The sequence below is a fragment of the Vicia villosa genome, linkage group LG2, assembly GCF_029867415.1.
Source record: "Vicia villosa cultivar HV-30 ecotype Madison, WI linkage group LG2, Vvil1.0, whole genome shotgun sequence".
NCBI classification, from domain to species: domain Eukaryota; kingdom Viridiplantae; phylum Streptophyta; class Magnoliopsida; order Fabales; family Fabaceae; genus Vicia; species Vicia villosa.
The window spans coordinates 86,938,377-86,953,894 of NC_081181.1; the positions used below are offsets into that span (position 1 = coordinate 86,938,377).

Sequence of the window (15,518 nt, forward strand, 5' to 3'; positions counted from 1 at the left end):
AGTTTATGGAACTCCTCCCAGCATAAAATGTCATATGAACCTCCAGGGTCAAGCAAAACTCTCTTCACTTCCCAGCTACCTATCTAGAGGCTGATCACTATCAGGTCGTCCTAATGCGACATGATTCCCACTGTGTCTCGCTTGGAAAAACTAGTTTTGGGATCAGATATCGGTATTTCAAATAGATAACCATGGGACACGTGTATCACATGTCTAGTGTAACTCTTCCTGGCCCAACCAGACACTCTACCTCCTGCAAATCCGTCAGAGATAGTGTTTAAAGTATGTTAGGGCATACTTCTTGCTTGTTCTTTGTGCCTTGAATTCTTCTCAAACGAAGTTCTTCCGAGGGGTCCATCTTTGGTGGATCGTTCCCCTCATTGTTAGTACTTTTGTAGGCGACCCCGTTGGATGAGTTTTTCGATTTTGTGCTTCAAATGATGGCAATATTCTGTATGGTGACCCTGGTTCTTGTGGTATTTGTAGTAACTGTCAGCGTTTTGCTCCATGGCAGCCTTTTGGCGCCCCCAGCTCGGGAATTGTGCGTTCCGCATAGGTTTCTTGTAGGATCTTCTCTCTACTAGTGTTAGGTGGAGTGAGCCTCTCAAAAGGTCTCATGTCGATTCTCCCTATCCAGGGAAGTCTCTCCCGTTGGTGTCTGCTCTCTTTATGTCTTCTCGATAAGGCCTCGTCTGATTTTAAGGAGCCATTTTATTTCACATATTGAGACCTGTTTTCTGCATTGCTTTCTTCTCCTTTGAGGTAGCATTATGCTCTAGTAGTGATGCCATCCATCGACTTCATCGTTTTTTGGCCTTCACTCCATTATGGAATGCTCCCACGAACATCTCCCGATTGGGGTGAGAAACTTTGATCATTTCCTCACTGAATCGGGCCAGATACTCGCAAAGAGTCTCCCCTTGCCCCTGTCGGTTGTAGTAACAGTAACGGTAACTCGAATATCGTCTCACAAGGATTCTTGTATTATATCAACTAATCTAAGTTCAATTGGGGGGGGGGGTTGGTTGGTTTAGAATCGAATTGACAATAGAGCAAATAAGTGATTATAAAATAAGTGATTAAAACAGGTTAACCTACCGGTTCGATTTCCAACTTATCATCGGTCAATATAATTCCAATTCCCTTAATGATTTCAATTCCTATTTGATTGTAATGTTAAATTAACAAGCGCAATTCATACTACAAGATTGTAAATTCCTAATTTCCGAATTAAGCAAACGGATTAAAATATTGTGAATTAAGCAAACACAATTGCGCGGATAAAGCAAACGCGATTGAATTATAGGACAACAATCATAGAATCAAATCAATATTTATCCTATGGAACTTGAATTAAGCAAACAAGACATAGAGCATGATATTGAAAGGAATGAGCAATTTAATTGAAATTGATAAAAAACCTCAAAGTATTTGGAATTTGACTCCGACAGATTTCACATTCAGATTAGTTCTCCATTACACGATCGTACCAAAAGCTCCCAAAATATTTTTGTGAATAGTAAAAACGTCAGAGAATGAACAGTAGCGGTCAGCCCTAGGTACATCAGCCAAAAACGTTTTCGACCCAACTGAGTCAAATTACAAAACCCAGGCCCACTACTTAACGACCCAAAAATTGAAAATAAAATAGTGATGCAGCTTCAAACGAAAGTCTGGGAATTATAGGTTCTGAATCTGACTTCGACTCCTACATGAAAGTCGTAGCTCTCTCTCTTAGATTTCTGGCGATTATTAGAACGCCTCAATCAGATTCCTAGAACTCCAGTTATGATCGTTTCCGTGAAAGCTGTCAAAGCTGAAAATAAAATACGAAAATCAAATAAGTACAAAAATAAACTAAATTATAAAAACACATTAAAAGGGAAAAATAACCAAAATAAAACATGGAAATCTAAAAGTATAAACATAGAGGATCGTGTATCAAAATACACTGATCAAAGAGACTCGTCATGGTAACCTTCATGTGCTTGCTGGAGGAAAATTGATGAATTAGCTTTTTCACCAAGTCTTGATAACTGGTCACATAATGTTTTCGCAAACCCATGTACCAACATACGACGACCTCAATGAGATTACCCGCCATCAACTTTCATTTTAAAGACTCGCCCACGTCTATTATTGCCATCTGATTGTTGATCGTGAGGATGTCCTCCTAGGGGCCTCGCTTCCTATCGAAGGAAAATAAGGGAGGTAGTTTGAAGTTTTCTGGAACTTAATCGTTCCAAATCTCCTTCGTCAAAGGTTGAGTGTCCATCGGATCGTCTGAATCTTCATCCACATGAAGCTTATGCTGATTTTGTTGTAGGTCGTGGACTGTGCCCAAGAGTTGTCCATTTTGCTGGTGCAACAAATCTACCGCTACGACCAATTCTTCCATTTCAGTCTATTGACCTGGGTTGCTGCTGCTGGTCCGGTTCTGGCAGCATGAGCTACGTCTGTTCGCAATTTTGATGTGGAAGTAGGAAAGTTTTACCTTTTCTCACAGACGACGCCAACTGTTCTTGTGGAACAATATTGATAATCATCCTGATGCGGGTCGAGAGAGGTTGCAAAGAAGTTGTAAGTGTTTTTCGTATTAGGATTGCTTGCCTATGTTGATAGGAAGATGTCTCTATATATAGCACCTGTTATTTATGGAATTATTCCTACACTTATGGCCATGATTGCTATTGATTTCTCTGTTTCCCTTGACTACGCAGTGATTAAATGTCAGACGACCACACTGAGATCCTTGATTTAAGTGGGACCGAGGCAATTCCATCTTGACGCGAGCTATTCACCTCGCACCGACATAAGCTAATTTTCCTGATTGTACATAACCCCCAAGCGCGAGGCATAGCAGAGCGAAGCGTTTAAGTGAAGTCTTCTCGAAGATTTTGCTCGTATATAACTGCCCTTGTGCTTACGAAGGTACATAACCTCCCAAGTGTAAGATCCAAAGGGTTAAAACACTTAAGGTATTGACGTCTTAGATGATAATCCTTAATATTATTTTTGGGATGTTATTTTATATTATTTTCAAGATATACACATTTTTTTTTTCAAAAGTAGGAAAAACCATAAAAAATAAAGAGAAAACAAATTAAATAGTAATTCCAACTTTTTAAGTAAATAAATATAATTAGACTAAATAAGTCAACAATAAATATTTGACATACTAGAAATTTGTTAGTAGAGTAAGGCAATATTCTTTCATAAATAAATACTAAAAGTAGAAAGGAAAAAAAATAATTGTTGTGAAATTTTTTATGACATACTTATTCCGATACATTGCCAATAATTATGCACTAAGTCGATGAATCTATCCAAGATATACGTATCCTCCAATCACATGCTACATAAATTCACACCTTTTTATTTTACAATTTACGAGAGCCCAAAAAATATCCCAACTGAACATAAACCACCAGAGTAATAGAAAAAAGATGAAGATGTTGCAGGCACAATCTTATACCACCACTGCCACCAACCCAATCTCAGTCCCAAACCACTCTTTCATCACTCCCAAGAAATCCATTTCTCCAAGGCGCGTGGCTCGCACTTTCTCCTCCAATCTTCCACAATCCTCTTTCACACGTAGCCTTCCAGAGCTTGTACAACCGACACCCAAACTGAAATCACTTCCTTCACCACCGCCTCAACGTTCTCCTCCACCAGGTAATCACTTTTTTTTTTGTATCATAATCAGTTACTTCAGAAATTGATGATGAATGTTGTTTAATCATCGTGATGATACTGTTTTATTTTATTTTTGTAATTTTGTTTATTTTTTTATTTGTGTGATTTTTTATCAGCTGTAGAATTGCCAGCTAGGGTTTATGTTGGTTATTCAGTTTACAAAGGGAAAGCTGTGCTCACTGTGGCTCCTAGACCTCCGGAATTCACTTCATTGGATGTATGTTTTTGTTTGTTTCTTGATATATATTTTTTTGTTGGATTTGGTTGATTGGTGAAGTTATTTTTCATTAGAATTTCTGTGATGCGAGGTATAGTTTTATGGATTTTGAATATTGTAGTGTTTGATTATGAATATTTTGTGTGTTTTCGCAGTCAGGGGCATTCAAGATATCTAGAGAAGGTTGTTTGCTGCTCCAGTTTGCTCCTTCGGCTGGTCCGTTACAATATGATTGGAACAGAAAACAGGTGAGTTATGGTTCTTCTATAAATTGAGTTTAAACCATATCATAGTTTCTAGACACGTGTCGTATAAGTGTCGGATACCGATTCAAAGAGTCTCGGACCAAAGAAAAAACCATTTTTGGAGACACTTGTTTGACGTTTCCGACACATGTCGTACGGGTGTGTGTCGGTCACTGCAACACACCTACTCTTAAAGGTGTCCGTGCTTCATAAATTCTTACAAGCTGAAACCTAGCTCTTCTAAGTAAGTACTTCCGCGAGGGGAAACCAGTCCGGCCATCCTTCATTCTTGTGTGATTATAAACCTTGTGAGTTTGTCTTTTTTGTGGACCTGTGTTGTCATTTGTGAGTTTGTCTATCAGTTTTGAATTGTGATGCAATGTGGTTCATTTTCTACTAAGTTAAAATGTTAAATGTTTGTTATGCACGTAGAAATAAATAATGTTTCTCATTTTTTGTATCAAATTAACTATTATAAGTCTATGAGTCAGCTTTAGGAAGATTGTATAAGTTTACGTAGCAGGCTCTCGAGTTTGCTAACCTAAAATATCATTTGCGCAGATCTGTATTTATTTTTTTGCTTAAGTTATGTATGATGAAATTAAGGAATGTCTTTTTTTTGTTTTTTGTTTTTGAATGATCCTTGGATTATCTTGAGTTAAAGACATTATCTAATATTATCGAGTTATCTTACTGCTATCAAGTAGCAACTGATATAATTGTCCATGAATTTGCTTTTACGTAAGTATTCCTAGTCCCGATTCACAAAGATTATATTAACAAGTCTAGTTTTCTTGTCTCGTTCAGTTCCTCCTACATGTTGGATCTTTTGTATGTTCTTAAGGCCCAGAAGTGATGAGCCTCCCTTGCATCAATAACAAAATTGAAATTTGTGATACTATTGAATTTAGTTGCATTCTTGTAGTTTAAAACATAATATAAATCGTCCTTTGTTGTACACAGGTATTTTCGCTGTCAGTGGAAGAAATTGGAAGTCTAATCAACCTTGGTGCGAAGGAGTCTTGTGAATTTTTTCATGACCCTTTAAAACGAAAAAGGTAGTTCTGTGCTCTCCCTACCCTGCTAATTATTGTAATGAATGACCCAGCATAATAACATATTCAAAGTTTCTCATCATTGCTTGCTTTGCCTTGTTGTCTAAATAGACAACTCTTCTCAAATTGGAAGGAGATTTGATTTGACAGTGTCATATATATAGATTCATGCATATTAACTGACTTGTTTCATATATTCAACGTCTTTGCTGTGATTTCATATTTAATATGCCCATATCTATAGATTCATGCGTATTTATTAAGTCGTTTCACGTAATCAATGTCTTTACTGTGATTTTATGTTTTTATATTTAATAGTATGACCATACATATAGATTTATGCTTATTAACTAAATAGTTTCATCTGTTCAACTATTTTTGCTGTGATTTTATATTTGAAGGCATTTGGTACATTGTCTTGTTATGCAGTGGTGAAGGTAAAAGGAGTAAAGTTTTGAAGGTGGAGCCACTTCACGACGGTTCTGGTCATATGTTTAACCTAAGTAAAACTCTTCATAAACTTTCGTTGTTATTTTATAAATTTAATTTTACTCTGTTCCATCGCAAACTTGATAGTATCGAATATATACTCTTGGATTGGTTTTCTAGTTAAATGTTGTAACATTTACTTCAGTTCTGACTTTGTTATGTCAATTTCTGAAGGTGTTCAAAACAAGGCCGAGAACATAAACGAAAACATCTTGATCCCTGTCTCAAAAGCCGAGTTTGCTGTATTCAATTCACTTTTCAATGTATGATCTATCTCTTTCTCTCCTGTGATCTACTCTACTTTTGTTTTGATTTCAAGTGCTTTGTAAATATCCTACTAAGTTCAAGGGCCTTATCACCTAAATTATTTCGAAACAAGCTTATTTTGTTGCTTTTGTATGCAGTTTATCACGCCATGCCTTTTAGGTTGGAATGCTTTTGGCAGCTCTATAAAACCAGAAGTAAATATTGCAAGCCAAGAAAAGAAGACAAAGAATGGATTAGATAGGGCCATTTCTGCAATATAGGAAGTTACAATTCACACATTGTGTGATTTATGTGTCAAGTTAAATAAGTTAAGTTACTTCATTTTGTTAGATTAGAATTGTCGAAGGCATTTGAAAATGTTTGTATCATTATTTGAACACATTTTTTTTAATTGTATTGTTTATATATACCATTTTAAAAATAAAAAATTATATACTCCATTACATATTTTGGGAAACAGATCCTTTTGCATATACCCTTATGTTTTGGGGAAGGACATATTTTATCAGGATGAACAATCTCAAGGGGTATAAATTTGCGTATTTATTTTAGAAAAATGATACATAAACACTTCATGGATATCCACAGCTTGTTCTCTACTTACATCTCTTCTTTAATCGAGGATCATCACTATACTTCACATTTTTTGAAAATCTAGTTCATATCTCTAGGTCTCTCAGTGTTCTTTTTATACAAATTTTTAATAATATTTTGATTTGACATGTCATTTCAAGTGGTTAAAAATAGGGGTGTTAATGTTCCGTTAAAATAGCTAAATAGCTTAGAGCATCCACATCCATACCACCCAATTTGGTGGTATAAATGGACCCCACTTAATATAAAATATTATTTCACACTTCTCAATTATTTAAACCACTAATTAAAATTTGTAAATATCCATACTACCCATCTAAAAACTTAAAATGGGTCCCACTAATCACACAATATACACTAAAAAATTGAAAAGCACCGTAGCATTATTTGGATATGGTGGTTATGTAATACTACACCATTTGCATTCAATTATCCATACTATTATGACACAAGTGGTACATGTGGCAAATACCACCCCCTATATTTATGCTCTTAGTTGAAAGTTGTATAGGAACAATAAGTGTTGTATAAGAACAGTAAGTGTAAGACCGAATTCGAATTTGTAACATCTCATTTATTTTTCTTCTTCTTTAATAAGGTGAATTCTAACCACTAAATCAATTAACTACCTAATTAAGAATGAAACATGTCACCAAACACCATATATTACCCTTTCAATCATTTTTTATTTATACTAATGAATGCCCTTTTAAATAATTTGACTAAATACATATTTGTTACCCAATAAAAACCAAAGATTATGTCAAATGGCAACTACATCTTATTTTCAAATTTCCCCCCTCTTTTTTCTTTTTCAAAATTTTCAAATTCAAACTATTCTTTTCAATTCACAATATTTTCTAAAAGACAGTGCTTTTACCCGTTTAACATTCCCTCTTTTCATTTCAAATTATTCTACATATGGTTCATTCCACTATTTCTATTCAAAAGAACATCTAGGGTTTGAGAAACCTCTTTCTCTATTTCGTTATCACTCTCTTTCCCTCCCAGAAACCAAAATATCTCTTCTAACTCTTTCACTATTCTACTCTCTCTTTCATTTTCGGTTTCCAAGCTTCCCTTCCATTAAGAGGTTTGCTACTATTACAGGTCGGTTTTCTACCCGATTCTTTCGATGTTCACTTCACAAGTCTTTCCACTGAGAACAGAGAACATAACGATCTTCATCCTTATTTGCGGCGTGTTTTCGGAGCGACCAACGAGCAACCAAGGTTTAACGGTCACATACTCGATTAAGGGCTACTTCTCCACCCAATTTCCCCTTCTTCACCGGAAACCTAAATGTATTGTAACTCCATGTTTCTTCCCGATCGCTGCGGTATCTAGGTTTTCTCGAACTTCATGGCTTCCCCTGCTCGTTTCGACGATGTACGTGCTGTTATTACCTCAATTTATAGTCTTGAAGTTAAGAAGATGCTCCTACTTAAGCGGTAAAAAATTATCCAAGTTTGCAGTGATTTGAGTGAAATTCCTGAAGAAAATTATCCATTTTTTAAGGGCTTTGTTGACCTTCAAATGTTCTATTCAAGTTTGTTTACACTATTAAGTTCTCGTATCACAGTTGCCACTGACTCTACAATTTATTGTACATCTTTATTAATATGTTGTAACTATGCATTGTTTTACTATTAATTAAATGACAGATAAAAGGAAAACCATTTCAAGAAAGTTCTTAACCAAAAGACACTTAATTTTCAGTTGCCACTAACTCTACAATTTATTGTACATCTTTATTAATCTGCTGCAACTATGAATTGTTTTACTATTAAATGACAAATAAAAGGAAAACCATTTCAAGAAAGTCCAACTATGCAAGTAGCTTTCCGATCTCTGCAACGGCAACAGGTCTGTCATGAATTATTCAGATGTCTTCTTATGAATTTTTTTTGCAGAAATATATTTAGGTTCTTCATTGTATTCTGACTTAATTTTCCATAACCGTATACATGAGATTGTTTACGAGTTGGTGCCATGATTGTTATATTGTTAGTTCTTGACAGGATTATTTGTAGCGTCAGGGTTTATTTCATTTTTGGCAGATAATGACTTCCTTTACATCTGCTCTTCTATTTATTTTCATATTGCAGATCAATCAAAAATGTTTTTGTTGAAAGTAAGGTCTGTAAAGAGAAATCCGATGATCAAGCCGATGATTCATGGTCTTTTATTTTGCTCAGTGTTCAATTATTTTTCCATGCTTTCAGGGCCTCATTCATGGTCTATTACATTGCATTTTCTTCCTCTCTCTCCCTTCATATCGATGGAATGAATCATCAATGCTTCTCATTGATTTCTTTATCATTACCACTTTCTGTTTCAAAAGTTGCTTACATTTAAATGCATGTTAATTTTTTATGGCTCCATTCACAAGATCAATTGCAAGAACAGGCTAAATTTTAAACATACAGAAAACCTCATTGCACTGCCACAAAATGAATCAAGCTTATATTTATATATGGTTCAGTGTTGAGAAGGCTTTTGTTAAGGTTGGACATTCGTATAGGCAATTTCATATAAGGTCTGATATCATAAATTAACAAACCAAACTGGTGATGATTTTTCAAATTGGTTAAATGTTATATCAATATTCAGATATATGTATAATTTCTTTTTAATATACTGGCAATACATGGATTCAAGATGGTGTAATGATAGTGGCGGTACATGGATTCAAGATGGTCTCAGTGATTATAAACGTGAAGTTGCTCATTATAAATCTTCTCAACATGCGCGATAAAATATTATGTGGATAATAAATTTATTCCTTAAATTGAAGTTGGCAATTTCAAAGTGGCATTAGTAGCCGTCACTTTACTCCAACTTATGCGGCTATAACTCTTTTCATTGACATTAATGCTTATCCAGTGCTAATACTCTAATTCTTTATTATTTTCTGCAGTGCTATTACTCTAATTCTTCTGTAGTCGATGGGCATTTCAGTATACTGGCAGAGGCCTACATGCGACAAGAGATATCAAACTGTGAAGTGCATACACTATTGATCAGTTTGATCCTTTATAAAGTAGTGGACCCATCAAGACAAATTCGTGATGCTGCCCTTCATATGGTTGAGACACTTTCTATCCGTGAATGCACTAAGGTTGGCATTGAGGGCTCAAGATGATTCCAGTATAAGAAAAAAGACACAAATGTTATTTCATATAAAGAAAGTGTCTTTGAGAAAAGTACATCTTATATACAACTTATAAATGCGATACTTCAAAATTTTAATTGACCATTTATTATAGCTAATTGTTTGTTTTCAATGTACATGTTTCTTTGTATTGTGTGATACATTACGAGTATACATTACGAGTGGTTTGAGACAACACAATTATTTCTTTTCAATCATCATTTATTCAAAAGCTCTTATAAATATGACTGGTATAAAAATGGAGCCCATGAGCATTCTGTGTGGTCCTGAGCATTTCACTGTATTATAAACCATAAATGGTTTTATAGCAGTAGTTCAAAAATTAAATTTTAACTTTTTGTTAGTAGTAATTTAAATGTTTTGACAACAAGAAAATATGGCAGTTTTAATGTCATTACCAATTGGACTTAAGTTTAAGTAGATTAACCAAATTATGATTAAAGTTATATTTTTCAAACAGTCATATACAATTAGTATAACATATGTTATACATGTTAATAAATATTAACTAATTTCTTTGAACTATATTTTTCCTCAAACTTTATTTAAGAACTACTTTAATTTGTTAAAATAATTCTCATAATTCATCATTTTTTTTAATGTTGAATATGTGCAGAAGATTAACTTTTTTTAATTGGAATTATGTTACACATCAATAATCATTTTTTTATTTTATTTTGTTTTTTTAAATAGACATAAATCTACAAATATTTTTTTGTCATTGAAATTTACTATTTTCATGGGTCACTACCACCATAATATTTTTTTAACCTTTAACTCAATAAAAGATGTTAGAGATAGTTTTAAATTTTAAGTTTTTACCAACTCTGTATTAGAAACTTTTTAAGTTTTGTAGCAAATCTTTACGTATTAGACTTGATGTAACTTTTACTAACGTGAATTTTATCACTAAAACTCACTATTTGCACGGGTCACTATCACTACAATATCATTTTTTTTAATCAACAAAATATTTGTACATATTTATAGGTATCATTGATATTTGTAAATATTTATAGTTATTAGTCATATTTGTAAATATTTATAGTTATTAAACATATTAAATTTATCATGTTGGTGATTTGATAAATATTTCATATTAAATATTTTCAGTTATTATTGATTTTATAATAACAATTGTATATCACCATTCATTTAATCTATAATATGTTTTGTGAATTTTAAATTAAAATTTCTCATTCGAATTTTAATTTTTTTTTTTTTTGCGTTTGTAATACATTATTCATCTTAAGATTTGATTTACCCGTGCGGACACACGGGTCTTCTACTAATTACTTAAAAAAAGGGATGTCAATGATATTGTGATCTCTATTTTTTTCTTTAGCGGCTCTTTAATTAAATTTTATTTTTTACATCTTTTTCTTATAAATTCTAAATTTCATATGTTATTGTTTTTAATTTATATATATATATATATATATATATATATATATATATATATATATATATATATATATATATATATATATATATATATATATATATATATATATATATATATATATATATATATATATGGGGACGTATCAAATGAGAACTTTGCCTATAATGAGAACTGAGAACTTTTAATAATAACCATTGGACTTGAATTAATGGCTCAGATTTACCTCATATTTTAAATACATATTATATAAATATCTTGTTCACTTAAATATTAATTAAATATTTTAAGATATGAGGTAAATCTGAGCCATTAATTCAAATCCAATGGTTATTATTAAAAGTTCTCAGTTCTCATTTGATATGTCCCCTATATGTATATGTCAAGTAGCACGCTACCTACCACAACGATGTTTCCATATCACCGTTGTGATATTATTTATAAAAAAAACTTAACAACGGCTTTTCTAAACAATCGTTGTGGTATATTAAATAGGTTTATTATAAATTATGTGGAATGCTCATTTCGCCAATGCTCACTAAATATATAACCTTTCGTTCTGATCTAGAGCATTATAACATGACATATAAAGTTATATTAGAAGAACAAATTACACGTTCAATGCTAGACAAGAATTCTTTAACTCCTTATCTACATTTTATTCTCTAATTGTGAGAACTTGGTTTTGATGCTCTTAGTTCTTCAACCCCTTCCTTCACCTCTAGTTCTTTTTGCAGCATATTATTTACATTGCAAACTAAATTAGAGGTGAAAGAAAGGGAGGTTGAAAAATAAGAAGCATTAAACCAAGTTCTCACAATTAAAGAACAAAATGCAGATAATGGACTAAAGGATTCTTGTCTAGAATTGAACATGTAACTTGTTTTCAAATATAACTTTATCTATCATATTATAAGTTTTCAATATCTCAAAAGTTATATATTCATTAAGGTGTTGAAAAAACAAGCAAACCACATAAGATAGGGGTGACAAAACGGGTCGTGGCTCACGGGACTGATCCGCGCACCCGTTAAAAATTGACGGGTTCGGTTGGAATTTTGAGTCCGCCGCCCACCAAAGTTCGCCCCGCCAAAACCCGCCGCCTGCCAAAGCTTTCCCCGCTAAAGCCCGTCGTCTGCCAAAATCTGTCTCGCTTACTCGTTCAACACGTTTCTCCTTAAGTCCGCCATTTTTTAGTTAACTCTAATAATTTTACTTCTTGATGATTTTATTTTCTACATTTATTTGTAGGGAAATGCTAACCAGGGCCCTCAAGGCAATGGTTAAGACTTTAAAATAGTAAACTTATCTCGGTAATCTGCGTATTTAATGCCTTGAAAATTGAAATATTAAAATTTCTATAAAATATTTTCCTTTTTAGGAATGCTTAACCATTGCCCTGAGGGCACTAGTTAGCAAGACCCTTATTTTTAAATATATGTATTAATTTTTTAAGTAAATTTTGTTAAAAAGATACATTTATGAAAAATTATTTTAAAATATCAGTGAAAATTTTAATTAAAAGGTAAAATAATCTATTAAAAAAATGAAAAAATATAAATAAAAAATAGACGGGCAAGTCCGCCGCACGCCAACCCGTCATCTTGGTTGGGAGGACATGATTTTTATGCCCAATTTACTTGGCGGGTTTGCTCGCACCGCTCGTATTTTGGCGAGTTTAAGGCAGAGCAGACGCGGGGCTGGGCGGGCGGCCTGCTTTGCCACCCCTAACATAAGATATAATAAATTCATCTAAAACAAATATTAACAACAATCATCAACAACAAATGCTTAAACAACATAGAACATACATGTCCCATAATAGAATTCAAAAAGAAAGGAGGATGAGTCTGAAGTGAGAGCAACAAACATGTGTTTGCAGTGCTCACTTTAAGTTCATCCTCGTTAATGTTTTTCATCCATCCAACTATATGTACAAGTAAGAACAAGCAGAAATATACACAGAAAAATAAACAATTCAGAACATTAAATCTTAAGGTTTGAAACAAAAACCATAAACAGAAATAGAAACTAAACAATGATAGAAAAACACAAACATAAACAAAATCGAAGCATAAGTTTAATGAATGAACTTGAAGGTATCCATTAGTGAAGACGACATAACTGTATTAGTTTGGTGAAGACGAATCTGAAGGTTGTCGTATGTGTGATGAGTGACATGGATGTTAGGGTTATGTTTTGAGAGAGAATAGTGAAATATGTTAGAGTTTTCTTTTGAGAGAAAAGACTGTTATGCACTGAGCGGAAGATAATTTCTCTTATATATAAATAAATATAACTTTTCATCACAGTTGATAAGAAGAACCATGATGAAATGACTGGACTCTACACCCCGGTTAACTAAATGAACTGTTGTGTTATACAAGGACATTCCTTTTTTGTGACGATAAAATTTTAAGGAAGCTGAGATTCCAATTCTGTAACTCCTCGTACATTTCACTGCAAACTTTAACAATGACCGTGGAGATATATCTTTTAGTAAAAACAAAAAAAAAACGCCCAAAAACAAAATATCACCACAGTTAACAAGGAGTCCGTTGTAATACTATTTTACGAATGATATTTTCTATAGTAATGAACGACTTAATTATTTGATATTTCATTTTCAAAAACATTATGTGATTGATAATTCAACTATTTTTTATTAAGTAAGTGGATTTTACACGTCAAATATTCAAAAGCAAATAATATTTTCTTAATAATATTATTTTAATGTTATAGAAATTTATATTAAATATGTTATAATATAATTTTGATTATGAAAAAGTCTGACTATTTTTGTTGTTGTGAATCTTGTTGTTAATTACGACAAAATTCAATATCAACTTGTGAGGCAAAGAAAAGTAGCAACTAAAATAAATGGTCTACATACAATAATAATTCGTACACAAACAATATAACATAATAAGACGAGAAAAATACGAAGGTTTGTTTACCTAGTTCGACCAAACGATCTACTCCGGGGGAGAGAGCAACTCTCCAATTCACTATACTCAGAAAGTTGTTACAAGAGATTACAAATGAGTTACAAGAAAATAGCCTTCACAATTTCCAAAGAACAAACCCTATTTTCTACCCAAGTGTTTCCCAACCTGTCTAACTCTCAATATAAGAATCACTCAAATCCAAGGTGTTTAGAAGTATTTCCCAATCCCCTTAGATAACTCCAAAGATTTTCCAAAAATCTTTATCTTTCTAAGTTTTCCCTTGGAATTCCCTAAACCCTTATTCTCCTTTGTTGCTGTAAGCTCTAAGATTGTCACACTGTAATAATATAAGAGATACATATTTATAATAGGCAAAATCCAAAAAATCCATAACAAATCCCTAAACATATCTCATTAATTGTTAGAATTAAAGATATTAATATAATCTTATAATATCTCTCAAATATTATAAATGAAATTCTCGTAAGACAGAACTCAGATGTCATATATGGATGTCGTGACATCTGATCTGACATTATAAAACAGACAAGATAGGCAAAATAAAACAGTGCAGAAAATTAAAGAACACAACAGAATTGTTCACCCAGTTCGGTCTAACCAACTTACTCTGGGGGCTACCAAGCCAGGGATGAAGTCCACTATTAGCAGTATCAATTCAAAGCTAAACTCTCCCGTATACAACTTCTCACTTAATCACTACCCAATGACCCTTCTACCTAGGTTCTCCCTAGATATGGAATATCTCCATTCCACTCCCAATCATAGCAATGATGTCTAGCAGTCAACACCTCAACCACTGCATCGACGACCTAATTCCAACATTATAAGCACACAAATAAAGATCACTTGAAGTTGCTTCAAAGCTTCCTCCAAGAACAAAACTATACTCATTGCTTCACAACTTCTGAGTGAGTAAAACAAACCTCTTACCTACAGGCTTCGAGGCACAAATCAATGACCATCCCACAAACTGGGTGGTTCACTTACACGGCTAACCCTAAAAACTACATCTTGTCAATACTCGGCTCGCTTGCAAAACTAGGTTTCAAAGCTTCTATTTATAACCTATTCCCAACTGGATTTGGGCTTACAATCACAGCTATATTTGCTGTTCCAAATCAGCAGAATTCTTCTGCTAAAATAAAGGTATTTAATCATAAGTTTCCTTAAATTGTCTCCATAATTAGAAACTATATGATCTTCAATACTCTGTCTTGATTCTTTTGACCTTTAAATCGTAACAAACTGACATAATAAAGTGTTGCTAAAATTGCTCCACAATATAAGCTCCAAGATATTCTCCACAAATATCTCCATAAAATATGCTCCAAATAACAACAATAAGTTATTACACTTTCGCAATAGACTCTCCTATAAAATCTTTCAACATTTAGTTTCCTAAATGT

General features: G+C 33.1%; 1 protein-coding gene across 2 annotated transcripts; it reads left to right on the forward strand.

The window, feature by feature from the left end:
• Window positions 1–3,357: 3,357 nt before the first annotated feature.
• On the forward strand, window positions 3,358–6,431 carry LOC131646381 (single-stranded DNA-binding protein WHY1, chloroplastic-like). Of its 2 annotated transcripts, XM_058916432.1 has the most exons (7): window positions 3,361–3,678; window positions 3,816–3,916; window positions 4,072–4,164; window positions 5,125–5,219; window positions 5,646–5,719; window positions 5,880–5,968; window positions 6,110–6,431. In XM_058916432.1, the coding sequence occupies exons 1-7, from the start codon at window positions 3,447–3,449 to the stop codon at window positions 6,230–6,232; spliced, it is 807 nt and encodes a 268-aa protein (XP_058772415.1). In that variant the 5' UTR covers window positions 3,361–3,446; the 3' UTR covers window positions 6,233–6,431. The 2 variants fall into 2 exon arrangements, with proteins under 2 accessions (XP_058772416.1, XP_058772415.1); XM_058916433.1 differs by lacking the exon at window positions 5,646–5,719 and having other exon boundaries at window positions 3,358–3,678.
• Window positions 6,432–15,518: the final 9,087 nt, after the last annotated feature.